The 13,675-nt window shown below is 32.7% G+C and overlaps 4 protein-coding genes across 5 annotated transcripts in view; 2 read left to right on the forward strand and 2 right to left on the reverse strand.

The window, feature by feature from the left end:
• Positions 1 to 198: 198 nt before the first annotated feature.
• Positions 199 to 3,919, reverse strand: LOC139094154 (protein Malvolio-like). The gene is made up of 8 exons (XM_070645099.1): positions 3,655 to 3,919; positions 3,552 to 3,584; positions 2,865 to 3,489; positions 2,571 to 2,688; positions 2,212 to 2,325; positions 2,004 to 2,147; positions 1,138 to 1,303; positions 199 to 724 (listed from the first exon to the last, which is right to left on the reverse strand). The coding sequence occupies exons 1-8, from the start codon at positions 3,831 to 3,833 to the stop codon at positions 664 to 666; spliced, it is 1,440 nt and encodes a 479-aa protein (XP_070501200.1). The 5' UTR covers positions 3,834 to 3,919; the 3' UTR covers positions 199 to 663.
• Positions 3,920 to 5,006: 1,087 nt separating this feature from the next.
• On the reverse strand, positions 5,007 to 6,993 carry LOC139094157 (natural resistance-associated macrophage protein 2-like). Its single transcript, XM_070645104.1, has 3 exons — positions 6,441 to 6,993; positions 5,202 to 5,228; positions 5,007 to 5,103 (listed from the first exon to the last, which is right to left on the reverse strand). The coding sequence occupies exons 1-3, from the start codon at positions 6,603 to 6,605 to the stop codon at positions 5,071 to 5,073; spliced, it is 225 nt and encodes a 74-aa protein (XP_070501205.1). The 5' UTR covers positions 6,606 to 6,993; the 3' UTR covers positions 5,007 to 5,070.
• A 360-nt stretch (positions 6,994 to 7,353) lies between these two features.
• Positions 7,354 to 8,156, forward strand: LOC139094156 (NADH dehydrogenase [ubiquinone] 1 alpha subcomplex subunit 7-like). Its single transcript, XM_070645103.1, has 4 exons — positions 7,354 to 7,520; positions 7,614 to 7,746; positions 7,805 to 7,856; positions 8,031 to 8,156. Exons 1-4 carry the CDS (start codon positions 7,452 to 7,454, stop codon positions 8,077 to 8,079), a joined length of 303 nt encoding a protein of 100 aa, XP_070501204.1. The 5' UTR covers positions 7,354 to 7,451; the 3' UTR covers positions 8,080 to 8,156.
• A 503-nt stretch (positions 8,157 to 8,659) lies between these two features.
• Positions 8,660 to 13,675, forward strand: part of LOC139094155 (protein sex-lethal-like) — a 38,125-nt gene continuing 33,109 nt past the window's right edge. Inside the window, exons 1-3 of one of the 2 annotated variants that reach the window (XM_070645100.1) lie at positions 8,660 to 8,825; positions 9,055 to 9,094; positions 12,164 to 12,502. In XM_070645100.1, the coding sequence (XP_070501201.1) occupies positions 8,782 to 8,825; positions 9,055 to 9,094; positions 12,164 to 12,502 (423 nt within the window). In that variant the 5' untranslated portion in view covers positions 8,660 to 8,781. The remainder of the gene's footprint in view (positions 8,826 to 9,054; positions 9,095 to 12,163; positions 12,503 to 13,675) is intronic. The other variant, XM_070645101.1, reaches the window with a different exon arrangement.

Genomic DNA, 13,675 nt, shown 5'->3' on the forward strand with positions numbered 1-13,675 from the left:
AAAATACCTGCACACAAGGTTTGATTCTTAACCAGAGCTCGACATCAATTCATATATTGCATGGAATATTCATCTTGAATCGTCTCAACTTGACATAAAATTCGATTTGACATCGAATTCTGACCTTAACTCGTCAGACTAAAATTCAACTAAAACAGCAACAAAAAGCCAACTATGGTGAAATTAAAAAATAACCAGTTTTTCATTTAAAAAAATCTTTATTTTTTTTTCTCTTTTCTGAAAAGAATATCTATCTATAAATAATGATGTTTTTTTCGAGATACATTAGGGATTGTGTAATGGTGTTAAATTGGGGTTCGACAATTGAATGACATTTACCAGCAAGTTTTGCATACAAGTTCTTGAATTTACATGAAATTCTAGCTCTTGAATGCAATTTTTGAAGTAATTTCAGACACTTGCATGCAATTATTGTAAACATAATGCGCATACTTGCATCCAATTGTGGAACCCTAGTGTTAAATTAAGGTTCGAAAATTGCATGCAAGTGTCCAATTGTTGTTTGCAAGTATTCCATACAAGTGATTGAATTTACATGAAACTTGTATGCAATTCTTGCACACAACATGCGGACACTTGCATCCAATTATCGAACCCTAGTGTTAATTAAGATTTGTTTTTTTCGTCATTTGACATAATATTTTACAATTTTGAATGCACAACTTTATCGTCTGTATGTATTCGTTTGCGAACGGTATTAACACTGTAAAAAGTTATTAACTTTTGTTAATTTGATTATTCTCTGTATTATTTGGTACAAAATCACCATCATGGCATTATGATTGTAACATACATAGTGCTGTGAGCATTTTAGATTTTTTAATATATTGTACAGTATATAAAAAAATTCGTATGTTTGTTTGTGTGTGTGTGTAAATGGCACATAAAGTTGTGATAAGTTTGCTAATAAACCAGTGGCCTGATGATCAATAATCATAAATTTACAAGTTTTAGGTTACAAATTTTGCGTCAGAAATGTTTTTGTGTTAGCCAAAAAAAAGGAAGAAGAAAGAAAAATAGAAAAAAAGTTGTTAGTAACAATGAATCCCCTTATTAATATTATATTATTGTTTATATAGAATAAGAATTATTTATCGGATGGGCATTGTTGCATACCTTGTTACTGATTGATCATTACCAGCATCTGCCAAATGACTTGTGCTCTTAATTACATATTTTCTCGCAAAATTTGATTGCGATAATGCACCATCGGTTTTCATTAGGCAGATCATGTGGATGACCAAATATATACAGAACAGGACGTAGAATATTGAAAATATCACTGAAAATAGAAGAAAATATGATTTTAATTAATTATTTAAATTCGTATTTGCATAGACAGAGCTCGAAGTTAGGTCGAGTCGAATTGATCTCGATTTCGACAGTTGCATGTAAATTCAAAAACTTGTATGCAATACTTGCAAACAATATGCGCATACAATTGTCGAAATCTAGTCAAGTTAACTTCGAGCTTTGCCAATTTTTGGGCATTTTTAATGGATGGTCTCAAAGCTATTAATTCATTTTGGAGTTTCCAAGCAAAATACATGACTAAGTGTTTACAAAAATGCTCAAATTACAAAGCCATCACACCCTCAATTGGAAATTCCAGCAGATCAGACTTTGCTTTCTTGATTTCCCAACAAATTCTCGAGATGTAAATTAAATTATCAAATATTTTGCATCTAAATGATTTGTACTTAAATTTTCCCGACTCATATTTTGTATGGGAATCTACACTCGACTCAGAACTAGGATTCGTCAATTTAATGTATGTATGCAAGTATTACATACAAGTTTTTAATTTTCATGTACATTATGCGCACTTCAATGCGCACACTTGAATGCAATTGCCTATTCAGAACTTAACTACTAATGAAATTCGAGTCGATTTCGAGCTCTGATATTTAAATCTTAATTTCGTTTCAAATGTCTTGAATTTGTCGATTTAGAGAAAGCCTACAAAGCAACATCATACATACCAACAAATGCTATCCACGTGCCATTCAGATGAGCCAAATCAATTCGACTAATAATAAATGCTAAATTTATTCCTATCACTGTGATGCTTAACAAAATTGATATCAATTTATTCCAAAATCCATTCACAAACTCTCCCATGATTGCTGTTGAGATGAAAATGATACAGAATTAAAAAAATTTAATTAAAATAATTTGAAAGTCACTTACCAACTGATGATGAAAATGCAATTGTTGGTATTGTTGCAAAAGGCAATTGTAGTGCCATTATGGCATTCAGATAATCATTCATTTTTGTTACTTGTTCAATTTCACTGTAAAATGCTGTTGGATGGAAAAATATGAAAAAATGGGATTTTTATTTCATGCATGATTCATATGTGAATAGTTAGTATTATTATTTGTTGTTACTGCCAATTGATCAAATATTTGGTAATTAGAATTACGGTGCTGTAGCTTAATTGCTATAAAAATTTTGAAATTTGTATCTCTCAACCTGTTGTGTGCCTTCGTTATGGACTCTAAAAATTTCAAATCAAATAAATCTTTAATTAGTTGAATTAACTCACCGACAGCAAATGTTGGAACTACAGCAATCATTCGAGTGACGAATACTCTATGCCATCGTGACCATTTAAGATTAAGGAAGCCTTCCATAGCAAATTGACCAGAATATGTGCCTGTCATCTAAAAATTATCATTCAATTAATTAATAGTTCCTTCAAAATTGCAGGTTTGCGTCCATGGACGAACTATAAGGTGTAGTCGAAAACTGCAGGCATGAGCATCTACAATGCAAGCCTACGGTTCTTGACAGAACCCTAAATTCATCTCAAGTCACTTAAAAACAGCATATAACTCACTGTTGAACTCTGTCCAGCAGCTAAAATTCCAATAGCCCAGACATACATTGCAAAGACACCAAATGAACATCCGAGGAATATTCCACCCTTATAAATATCAGCATCCACAACATCACCAACAAATATTGATTTTGCTTCCTCATAAATTGTCTTATTTTCACATTCATGGACAATTTGTTCATTTGTCGTTCCATATAATCCATTTGCAAATACAGATACAACAAATACGTTGATTATAAATGATACAAAAAGTGCAATTGATGCTTCTATGAAGAAATAATAATTTGCTTCCTTGACTTTTGATGGTTGATGTCGATCAACTTTTCTAGACTTAACGAGGGCTGAATGGAGATATAAATTATGTGGCATTATGACTGCACCGACAATTCCAATAGCTTGAAGTAAAGCTCGACTATCACAGCCCTCGCACCAAGGAATTAAAGCTCCTTTAACCATTTCTGTTACATCTGGTTTAACGATGAAGAACTCATAGCCGAATGTAACTGCCATGACAGTGATGAGAAATCCAAAGAAGAATTCCAATTTTCTCAGGCCATATTTATCCATCAATAGGAACGTGAATGTGTCAAAAACTGTTATAATAACACCAATGTAAATAGGAATTCTGAAATTATAATAATAAAGGGATGATAAAGGCATGATGAATTGCTTATTGCTGACACTTACGCTTTCATTGATAACAAATAAATTGCAATTGCGCTGAAATTAATAAAAAAGATAATTAAAAATCAGTATAAATAAATTCCATTCCATTCACAGATCAACTTACGTTCCAATTACTTCCTGCATATCAGAACCAATAATAGCTATTTCAATCATTATCCATAAAATTATTCTAGGCAGTCTTTTATATTGTCTGTAGCACATTTCGGCTAGATGCAAGCCCGTCACAACGCCAATTCTCATTGACAGTCGCTGCATTAGAAGACCTAATATTGTAGCCCACATAAGTACCCATAGTAGTCTATATTTTGCAACAAATCCAGATTGCAAATCACTTTCAATATTTCCCGGATCGAGATAAGCTAAAATATTAAGAATTTACGAAATTAATCAGCTGTTAATTGAATTATTGAGCATTATTCATACCTATACTGTTTATTCAGATCGCATTTGTTGTTGATTGATGTCATTCCATGATCATGAAAGAAGAGTAAAAAAATATTATAAACTTCCGGTTAAATTGGGGATTTTTCAGATTAGATAGCAATTATCGTGTATGAGTTTATTGGCTGTATATTTTGAGATGATTTAGTTGATAAGACAAAGTTAAATTTATTTAATCTTATCGGGAAAATTTAATTATTTTTGACGGCAATTAGGTATACTGTTTAGTAGGGTTCGACAATTGCATGTAAGTATGCGCATATTGTTTGCAAGTATTGTATACAAGTTCCATGTAACTTTATGAACTTGTATGTAATGCTTGCAAACAGGATACTGATACTTGCATGCTATTGTCCAAACCAATTTTCTAGCAAAGATATGCAGAAAAGTAGACATAAAAATGGACAGAAATGACACCCTCAGGTCATGTCCTTCAACGCAGAAACGTAACGGTGCCCTAATGACCAGAGCCCGAAGTCGAGCTCTGCTAGAGTTCGTCAATTGTATGCGCATATTGTCTGCAAGCATTGCATTCAAGTGATAGAATTTAGATAGATTCGTGCTGCTCATGAATGTGATTTATAACAACAATGTTCGAAGGGCTCAGCTTCTTGTCATTAATTATAGAATTCTAGACTGCATCCTTTAAGTCTACAGTATACTGCGGAATCAGAACACCTTGCAAGTTACACAGACCGCATATACACAAATACGTCAAAAAGAACTGATTTTCTCTTCAAAAAATCTGATTACAATTCGTGTGTCGTTAAAAAGTCATGCAGATGCTAGTCTACTAGTCTATCCTTGCATGCCTTACAAGGGCAACACAACTCCACAGAATTTGCAATTTATTATGCCTAGTTCGCAAAAATTGTTCTCTTTTGTCGACAAATTGTGTGTAAATTTGTATCGAATCCAATAACATCTGCAAATCATCAACTGATAACAGATAGCAAATCATCCTCGTGGAACCTTGACAAGGAAGACACAATTTGCGAAAAAGTCATCAATATTGCACCCCATACACGACTCAAGCTTCTATGATAAAAATGTGACTTGTTCATTAGAAGCAATTAAATTACCTCATAAGAAATCCAGGTCCTGTGAATGCCTGTAAATATTAATGTAAATTAATCGTGAGTTTTTAGCAATTGTATATTAATTAAAAATGTAAGAAATTAGCAAAATTGGTCAAGACAAGTCACTTACCCATAATTTTTTAAAGCTAAATGAGAGCTATTTAGAGAAGAAAAAGTAAACAAAATTAATTATATGATCTAGAAACCATTCAACAATATTTATATGGCCAGATAAAGTATCTTATCAGAAGCCGAATTGAATACTTAAAGAAGGTCAAACTAAGCCTGACTAGACACTAGAAAACAAGGTGTCAACAATGTAAGCTAGCAAAATTTTTGCGGAAATATTGAATAAACAATGCAAATCGTATTAAAGTTTACTGCAAGTCTTGAAATGAGTCATCACGTCTCACATAATCAAGTGACATTCTAAACAAATATCAAATAAAATTGTGTGATTTTTCAATTGTTCCATTGGATTTATAAACAGTGCATCAGGGGTGGAGGGAGGTATTTTTGGGGAGGAGATGGAAGATGAACCTTAACCCAACCCTAGCGCTGAATGATCGTATTAGGGTCGTTCATAAGCAACGTCCATTAAGGATACTTTTAAATCATATCAGTTTTAAGTTGACATTATGCATGGATGTGCTTGAAACCCTCCACCTCCTTATATTGGACATCACTTATGAACAGCCTAACTGTAACGAGTTCAGGCCGGGAAGGATTGGGTAACGAGGTTTTTGGAATAATTCTTCAATTTGCTAGGAATTTTCGAGACAAAAGCTTGAGAGCCTCTTAAAATATTGAGTTCAACCCACATCACCCTCCACGAATCCCTAACTACATCCCTGTAGTCTATTATGCAAATATCGGCAAGATGATATTTACATTAAAACTAAGTGTCACTTTCAACTGTTTTATTTAAATATTTGCAATTTTTTTGCTCACATTCTCGAATAGTCATTAATATTTTATTGCCAAAGTAGTCATTATCAGACAAAAAAATTCTTATCATGTCATCGTTTACATCAAACTTCCCGCCAGCAAATAATAACTTATTTTTCCTCAAATTAGTATTATTTTTAGGAATGCAAAAAATTTAAATCGGACATCATCGAATATAGTTATTGTCACGGTCAATTTTAATACAGATCGTGCATATAAATGATAATTTGATGACTCAATGGAAAGGTGTTTGATAACACGACATCAATACATGAAAAACTAAGAGCAGTGTAGTGAACCTTGGCAAAATGTCTCTCGTTTTCTCACAAAAAAATAAGAATTTCATCATCACAATTAAGTATGTATATCGACGTATTGGATACAAATGTATTTATAAAAATTTCGAGAATCAAAACTTTACTTTGTCATCATCAGGGAATGTTGGAATTTCAACTTTCTGGTCTGTAAAGTATGTTGAGAATTCTGGCTCTTCATCCTCATAATCCTCAAAATGTCCATCATATTGTGAATATGGTGCTGTTCTGTCATTTTCTTCACTGCTATATCCTTTATTGTCGGTAGCCATTATACTTTAATTAAACTGTTTTTGCATTCACAGATAATTTTTCTTTGAAATTTCTTTTAAAATCACAAATATTAAAATTCTAAACTTTTTTTTCACTAAATCAGCTGTTTAGCAGCTGAATAACAAAAATATTTCTTCTTTTTTCTACAGCCACGACACGATTAAGTCACCGTTTTTTGTAAGTAAATTAAAGAATATGAGCAGTGAATATACTCTTCGGTGACAACTTTTGTACTGAACTCGATAATTTTTTTCTTTTCTCTCTTCTCAAAAACACTTCTCGTATAAAGCAACAGTAAGTCTTTCCTTCTTGATGTCATAGCACATACTTTTTGTGAATTATGTTGATATTTTGACAATTTGACTGGCTGGATCTGGAATTATACTGAATTTGTATTTTATAAGTGAATGATTTGGAATTATGATGAAGAGTAACAGTTTTATAATGATTTTTAATTAAACTTACTGCTTATCTGTTAATGCGTCTTACTTTACATGCAAGATTGATGTATTTATAACTGGATCTTAATTTTCCTTATAACTCACAATTTAGCTATTATTTGAATCCCAAATCCATGTCACGTGTTCCTGGTTAACTTATTTAATATTTCCACTACTGCACAGATAGTCAAAGCAAGTCTTAATTCCAAAATAGTTAAATTAAGAAATTTTACAATAAATTTCAAATTTTCCCGCAGAAAAAACTGAGCAATCAACTTCCGTACCACAAAAGTATATTTATAAAAAAACCAGTGTGGAAGTTTTTAAATCAAAGTAATCAGTTGTGTGTTTTGATTTGAGGAAAATCGGAAAAAATTCATTAATTCACAAATTTTAACGTAAATAATGCCGCCAAAACTCAATCATCGTGATGTCTCGCCATTTTTGCAGGCTGTTAGAGCATTCTTACTTGGTGTAATTATCAATTTTCATCATAACTGCTGATTTCTATTTTTACATAATCATTTTGTGAAAAATCATGGAAATTCTTTGTTAATTTAATTCCAGCGTCAACCCACAAATGCTTTGAGATTTGAAGACACAATTGCAGCACGTACCCAACCACCACCTGTAATTCCAGAAGGCGTATCACATAAATTTTCAGCAAACTACTATGTGTCCCGAGATGCTAGACGAGAAGGTAAATTAATTAATATTTGATGATGGATGTTAAGCTAATAGTGTCTTGAATCTTATAGTTTTGCCACCAATCGATTTAACACCAAAAGCAATTGGCGATGGAGCTAAAAGGTAAGGAGCGATAAATGATCCAGAAACCTGCAAAAAGGTGTTTCAAGTCATGTTAACTATTGAATGTCCTGCAAGACGGTTTGAATGACTACCTTGCAACATATAATTGCACAATTTCTAGATTTAATTTATGAAATTAGTGACCTTATTCTAATCTCTGGATCTTTCTTACAGAACCAAATTACCTCAACCTGGCGTAACTTTTGATTGGGACAAGCACTAAATATGAAGCTAATTGAAATGTATATTGCAATTTTGTGAATTATAGAACGTTCATGAATATAGATCATTAAATTCAAATTGTAGTGGATTTTTATGAATGTATAATGTCAAGCTTTGATTTTCAGTACTATGTTCGTTAATGCAGGAGTGGCACACGTTGTAAAACATTTGATGGTTGCATGATGTACGATTCAAGTTGTATAGACACACATCAAGTCGTATAGCTGGAACTATGAAAGAGCACCATCTCAAGTCCGTCTTGACAATTCCTTGTATCAAACCCGGACCCATTAATGTCAATTGATTAATTGCTTAAATGATATGAGAATCAGTATGATGTGGAAGGTTCTTATGTACAAGATATACCAGATCCACTTCCTCAATCACTACGTCGTTGCTGCCAACTTTCTGAAAAAACCGTTACGAAGTCCCGGGATAAAAATTTGAAAATCCCGGTAAAAGTGAGCAACGTCAGAATTTCAACATTTTCTCGGTAACTAAACACGATAATTAAAAGTTATTTTTACAGAATAATTTGCAATTTATTAAGTGTACAGCTAGCTAAGTTACAGGATGTTATAAAGTGATAATAACTAAGTGAATTCGTTCAGAAAATCATATTCAGGAGTGCGTTCAGCATGCAAAAAAAGTTTTGAGTTTTTCATTTAATCTTTTTCCTTGAAACGTAAAATTTTTCGCGAAAATGTATAATAAAATGAATGGATATAATAATTTTAGAGGCTCAAGGTGATTTATTAAGTGATAATTATTGTGTGGATATACAAATCAATCCTTAAAATCTATGAAAAGTGTCTTAAAATTAAAAATTTATTTTTTTTCCTTTCTTTTTCCATAAAATAAAAAATTTTCCTCAACAACAAAAAAATATATAATAATTGTGATTGGATTTGTGCGATAAAATGAATGCAAAACATAATAAATATAATTGGAATATGTTTGGTGGTATGAATAATAGAAATGGCCGTTTCTTCTCACATTCATTACCATCAGGAATCGTAAGTATCGCTTGCAAGTGCCAAATTGGGTTTGCGCGTTTATTTGTGAAATATCGGGAATGAAGAAAATTAAAAGAACCAAAATATCCGTACGTGAAGGAAAAAAAAAGCAACGAGGATAGTCATAAAAGGATCATGAAATTTTTCATCAGGAATGTTAATGTTGTGTGATTTATGGATGATTTGTGATATATCCATGGATGTCATCAACAGAAATGGAAATTTTTTAATGTATTCTTTGAGGATTAATGTGCTGTGATATGAAATTGACAAAGCCATAAAGTAGTAAAACACAAAAAATAAAAATAATAACATGAAATTATATTGGATTAACGCACTACTTAATGCTAGTGACCATTTAATGCCTGTTTGTCTTGCCAAAAAAAAAATATGTATTTGAGGATTAATCAATGGAAAAATATGAGTGAAGGAAAAGTGTGTGTGTGTGTGTGGATGCTTCTGAAATAATCGAAAGCTCTGTTTGGACAAGTTCTTAAATGACGTCAATTAAGGAATAAGATTGCTGGACTTTCTATCACAAACTGCTAATTATGATTGCTGTGACTTCCGTTTTAAGTATTAATTTCTTATAAGAATCCTACCGGATGGATAAAAATGCGTTAGAATCAGACATTAAGTTGGCTTAAGTAACTGAAACAGCACAGCATGTTAACTAGGACAACATTACGTCGCCGTAATGTCGGTAAGACGTAAAGTAGACCTAGTGGCTCCGTGATGGCTGATTCTGATCAATTTGATGGTGAAATTGAGGTTCACGTCATATTATTAGTTATCCAAGGCAAACAATATGCATATACTAACAACATTGAGTACGCTAAATACTATTGATTGAGTATAGTCATTGACATGCTCATATAGGTGTGCATGCTCATTGTCTGTTAGGATTTAACGTCCATTCGTGGTAGAAAAGCCATTAAGCTTTGTATGTGTAGTCTGTGGTTCACGTCTTTCTAGTCACAAAATTCTCAAATCCACTTTTTAATAGACGTCATTTATGAACAACCCCCTCAATCCACCCTCATCAAAATAATGGATAATATTGTCTAAGAAGAATGAAAGTTTATTCTATTAATAAAGGATTTTTTTTTCTTTGTTAACGGAACTAAAGTGTGAAGTTATGAACGTGTATTACACAAATATTCTTGTGATGATTCCTCCTACTAATTAAAGCAGGTGATAGAAAGTGAAAAAAGTACACAGACAATTTTATTTTAATTCAGTTATAACTTTTGTGCTTACAAATGTGACGTCAATTTTCTTTTCCTTTTATTTATTGTTAGGCTGTTAAATTAATTTGTTATGGCGCGTTGCCTCAACTTTTATGTTCACAAAAGCATAGCATCGAGTGAAATTAAAAACATTCCCACATACATGACATAAACAAAAAAAAAATCCTCATCCTTTCTGATATATGCATAAATGTTCACATACTGGATAGAAACAGAACACAAAAATCTACCGAAATAAACACTTTAAAAAAAATATTCAGGTTCAATAGAACAAGAAGAAAAAAAAGCTTTCAAGTGGACGATGAGTGAGCTTAGCATTTACCTTTTTTTTGCTCTCAATTGATGATGAAATTCCCACGCACTTAAATGGATGAAAAGCTCTCTAGAGTCATTGACTGTGAAAATTCACTCACCCAATTGCTCACATTCTCTTTTTTACTCTCTATTTTAAAGCCTTTTAAGTAACATTTTAAAGTACATAAGTCCCTACACTATACATACATTACACGTATGCAAAAAATAGACAACATGAAAATGTGGCACACGATATATAACAATTTATGATGATGCAATTCATTTATATGCTAATTTTTATCAGACAATATATTTTTTACGTAAAATATATTGAAATTTTTTAAAAAATAAGTTCTTTGAGGGCTTTGGACGCATTTTAATTAGTAGTCTCTATCCTGGGATTGAATTGTCATATAAGCCAAAAAGCATGCTTTCGAGAGCTTGATTACTTTAAATACACTAGATGAGCATGCTCGTGAACAATGCTCTAAGCTTACTTTGCTCTTGAGAGCACGCTCTTGGTCTGCTTGAATTGTATGTAATCTAGGGATCAATCCTAGATGAGCGTGTTCATGAATGTACATATTCAATTTGTATATTAGAGCATGCTCCATTTTGTGCTGACAAATCAGTAGGCTAAAGGAAGGATTCATGTCCTGGAGTTCTAGTCCAACAATAACCTTCGTGATCCCACAACTGGCCAACTGAGCTTTCAAGGCACTTTTGCTTAACTTATTGATGTAATGTATAATCAAAGCCGCTAAATTAGTCTTAGTTGCAAACAGATTATTTGTGATCTAGAGCCTTCCTTACGAGGCACATAAGCTGTTTCTATCGATGTCTTCCGCGTGCCGATTACCAATTTAGGTTTTGGCTTACAATATTGTCCTTAAGTCTCGATTAGGCTGTGATAGAGATTGACTTTGCATTGTGCTAAATTCCATGAGGCGACGACATTCCTGAAAGCTTTGGCAACTCACTGTATGTATCACGAACCATATTCTGAATATCATTGATCTAGTTCCTATTACCTTTTATAAAATAAATCGTACCAATCCAAAATTAATCCTCAAGAGCAAGTCGACAGACGTGAAGCACATCAGCAAGTGTTTTGTGAAAATGAGCTACGAATTTTTCGATGCCTCGTGCTTCATTCTTCTGATTCTCATGCATAATACGTATATCAAATAAAGAAATGAATAAAAAAAGAGAAATAATGTAAAACTAGAGGATGAGGTGAAAAGTGAGAAGAAAAAAAAATGGTGAAAGTGCATTCTATTCATGATGGAGAAAAGAATGAGGATTAGTGTCAAGGATATATTCTTTTTTTTTTTTGATGATCCAGATCGATAAGAAAAGAGAGAATCAGAAGAAAAGAAATAAAAAGTATTAAGTGATTGGCAAGTGCTTATTGTTATCTAAAAAATGAATAGAAATTTTCTTCCTCTTCCCGGTGTTTCACGCCGGTACCAAAAAGCCCCAAAAATCGCTTTTGCAAAGTTCAAATTCCGTTTCACTGTTTCAGTCAAATTATGCTTCCCATTCACCATCATATGGATTTAATCAGGACACAGATTTTTCGTCAACACCATATACAGCACGCGCTCGCATGTACGATTTACCATCAAGCAGTACATTTGGTGCTGCACCACATCATCATATGTCATCATCAAGTACGAGTTCTTTAACAGGTATAGGACTTAGCGGTCCATCGACCTCAGCTGTTGGAGGACAACGACGTGATGACACATTAACAAATTTGATTGTTAATTATTTGCCACAAGATTTGAATGAACGGGAGTTACATTCATTATTTTCGCCAATGGGTCCTGTGGAGACGTGTCGTGTAATGCGAGACTTTAAGGTGAGTTTTTAAGCTTCTTGTCATTTACTTTGAAAATTTTGTTCTTATGGAATTGATTATTAATACTTGAATTATATTACATTAATTACATTGGTGTGTCACGCCACATTGGTGTGTCGTGCAACATGCTCAGATGTATCGCAACGTTTTTACTTACAAAGCTCGATTAAAGCGTCAAAAACTTAAGTTCTTAAGCTATATTATTAGTATTTTGGAATAACTAGGGTCACCAAAAGGTGTTGGAAGCGCACCAACCTCACCTTCCCAATGAAGGCCGTCAATCCACCGCGTCAATGGAATAATTAGGGCTCGATTAAGAATCGCAAGCGTGCATTTTATGTCATTTTGTTGCGAAGGTCTGCTATTTTCGACTGAACCTTATAGTTCGTCTAAGGCTGCGTACAAAAGCACAAGCATGCAGTTCTGGACGATCCCGTGGATTTAATTTTAATTTAACACGTTTTTAAGCGCATTTAGTTTTTTGGTGTGCCACGAGTAATTTTTGTTAGTAAATGGTGTGCCGTGGCTCAAAAACAGCTTGAACAGCACTCTTATACTCAATCTCAATATTAAAATCAAGTCGCCAATTCGATTGTCTCCAGCAAGTTAATATAAAACTGTACTTATGCCAAAGAAATGTGCAAAAAAACACACGAACGAAATGAAGCTACGTTAATCAATAATCAATTTACTTAATTGATGCCAGCACAAAAAAAGAAGCGAAAAATAGTGTTGTAGGCAGAATTTCAATAAATTAATATAGATGAAATTTTCATGTCTTATTCCGAAATGCTGTTGAATGTTTTTTTTTGTCCCTCGATTGTGTGACTTTAAAAGAAAACTTTTATTGGAGGAAACCAAACATGAATGTCAAATTAGTTGTTAAAGCATGAAACGACAGGAAAACTTTGCTGTTATCTTCAGGATTCTTTTTTTATGAACGAAAAAAAATCGACAAAACTTCTCGCATGAAATTAAGTTTAAATTGACTTGTATTGTGTAAAAAAGGGTAAATTGCGATATTAAGGCGGAAAATTTTTACCATTTTGGAACCACTGAATTATTGATTTTAATGAATATGTATGATTTTGCAGAAAAAATGTTTTCAATCAGATTATTTAATGTCGTATTTTAAAATTTATGTCGACAATGATATGATTACGAATCGACATT

This window comes from Chironomus tepperi, unplaced genomic scaffold, assembly GCF_022539635.2.
Source record: "Chironomus tepperi strain 1889 unplaced genomic scaffold, CSIRO-AGI_Ctep_v1 contig_351, whole genome shotgun sequence".
In the NCBI taxonomy this organism is placed as follows: Eukaryota; Metazoa; Arthropoda; class Insecta; order Diptera; family Chironomidae; genus Chironomus; species Chironomus tepperi.

Coding starts and splice junctions, on each gene's coding strand:
- LOC139094154 (XM_070645099.1), bottom strand. CDS start 3,833: ATGTGGGCTACAATATTAGGTCTTCTAATGCAGCGACTGTCAATGAGA. Junction 2,689..2,864: donor CTGCTGGACAGAGTTCAACA/GTGAGTTATATG, acceptor GATAATTTTTAG/ATGACAGGCACATATTCTGG. Junction 1,304..2,003: donor CACGTGGATAGCATTTGTTG/GTATGTATGATG, acceptor TTCTATTTTCAG/TGATATTTTCAATATTCTAC.
- LOC139094157 (XM_070645104.1), bottom strand. CDS start 6,605: ATGGCTACCGACAATAAAGGATATAGCAGTGAAGAAAATGACAGAACA. Junction 5,229..6,440: donor CATTCCCTGATGATGACAAA/GTAAAGTTTTGA, acceptor TTCTCTAAATAG/CTCTCATTTAGCTTTAAAAA. Junction 5,104..5,201: donor TTAGCTTTAAAAAATTATGG/GTAAGTGACTTG, acceptor TAATATTTACAG/GCATTCACAGGACCTGGATT.
- LOC139094156 (XM_070645103.1), top strand. CDS start 7,452: ATGCCGCCAAAACTCAATCATCGTGATGTCTCGCCATTTTTGCAGGCT. Junction 7,521..7,613: donor TTAGAGCATTCTTACTTGGT/GTAATTATCAAT, acceptor ATTTAATTCCAG/CGTCAACCCACAAATGCTTT. Junction 7,857..8,030: donor ATTGGCGATGGAGCTAAAAG/GTAAGGAGCGAT, acceptor TCTTTCTTACAG/AACCAAATTACCTCAACCTG.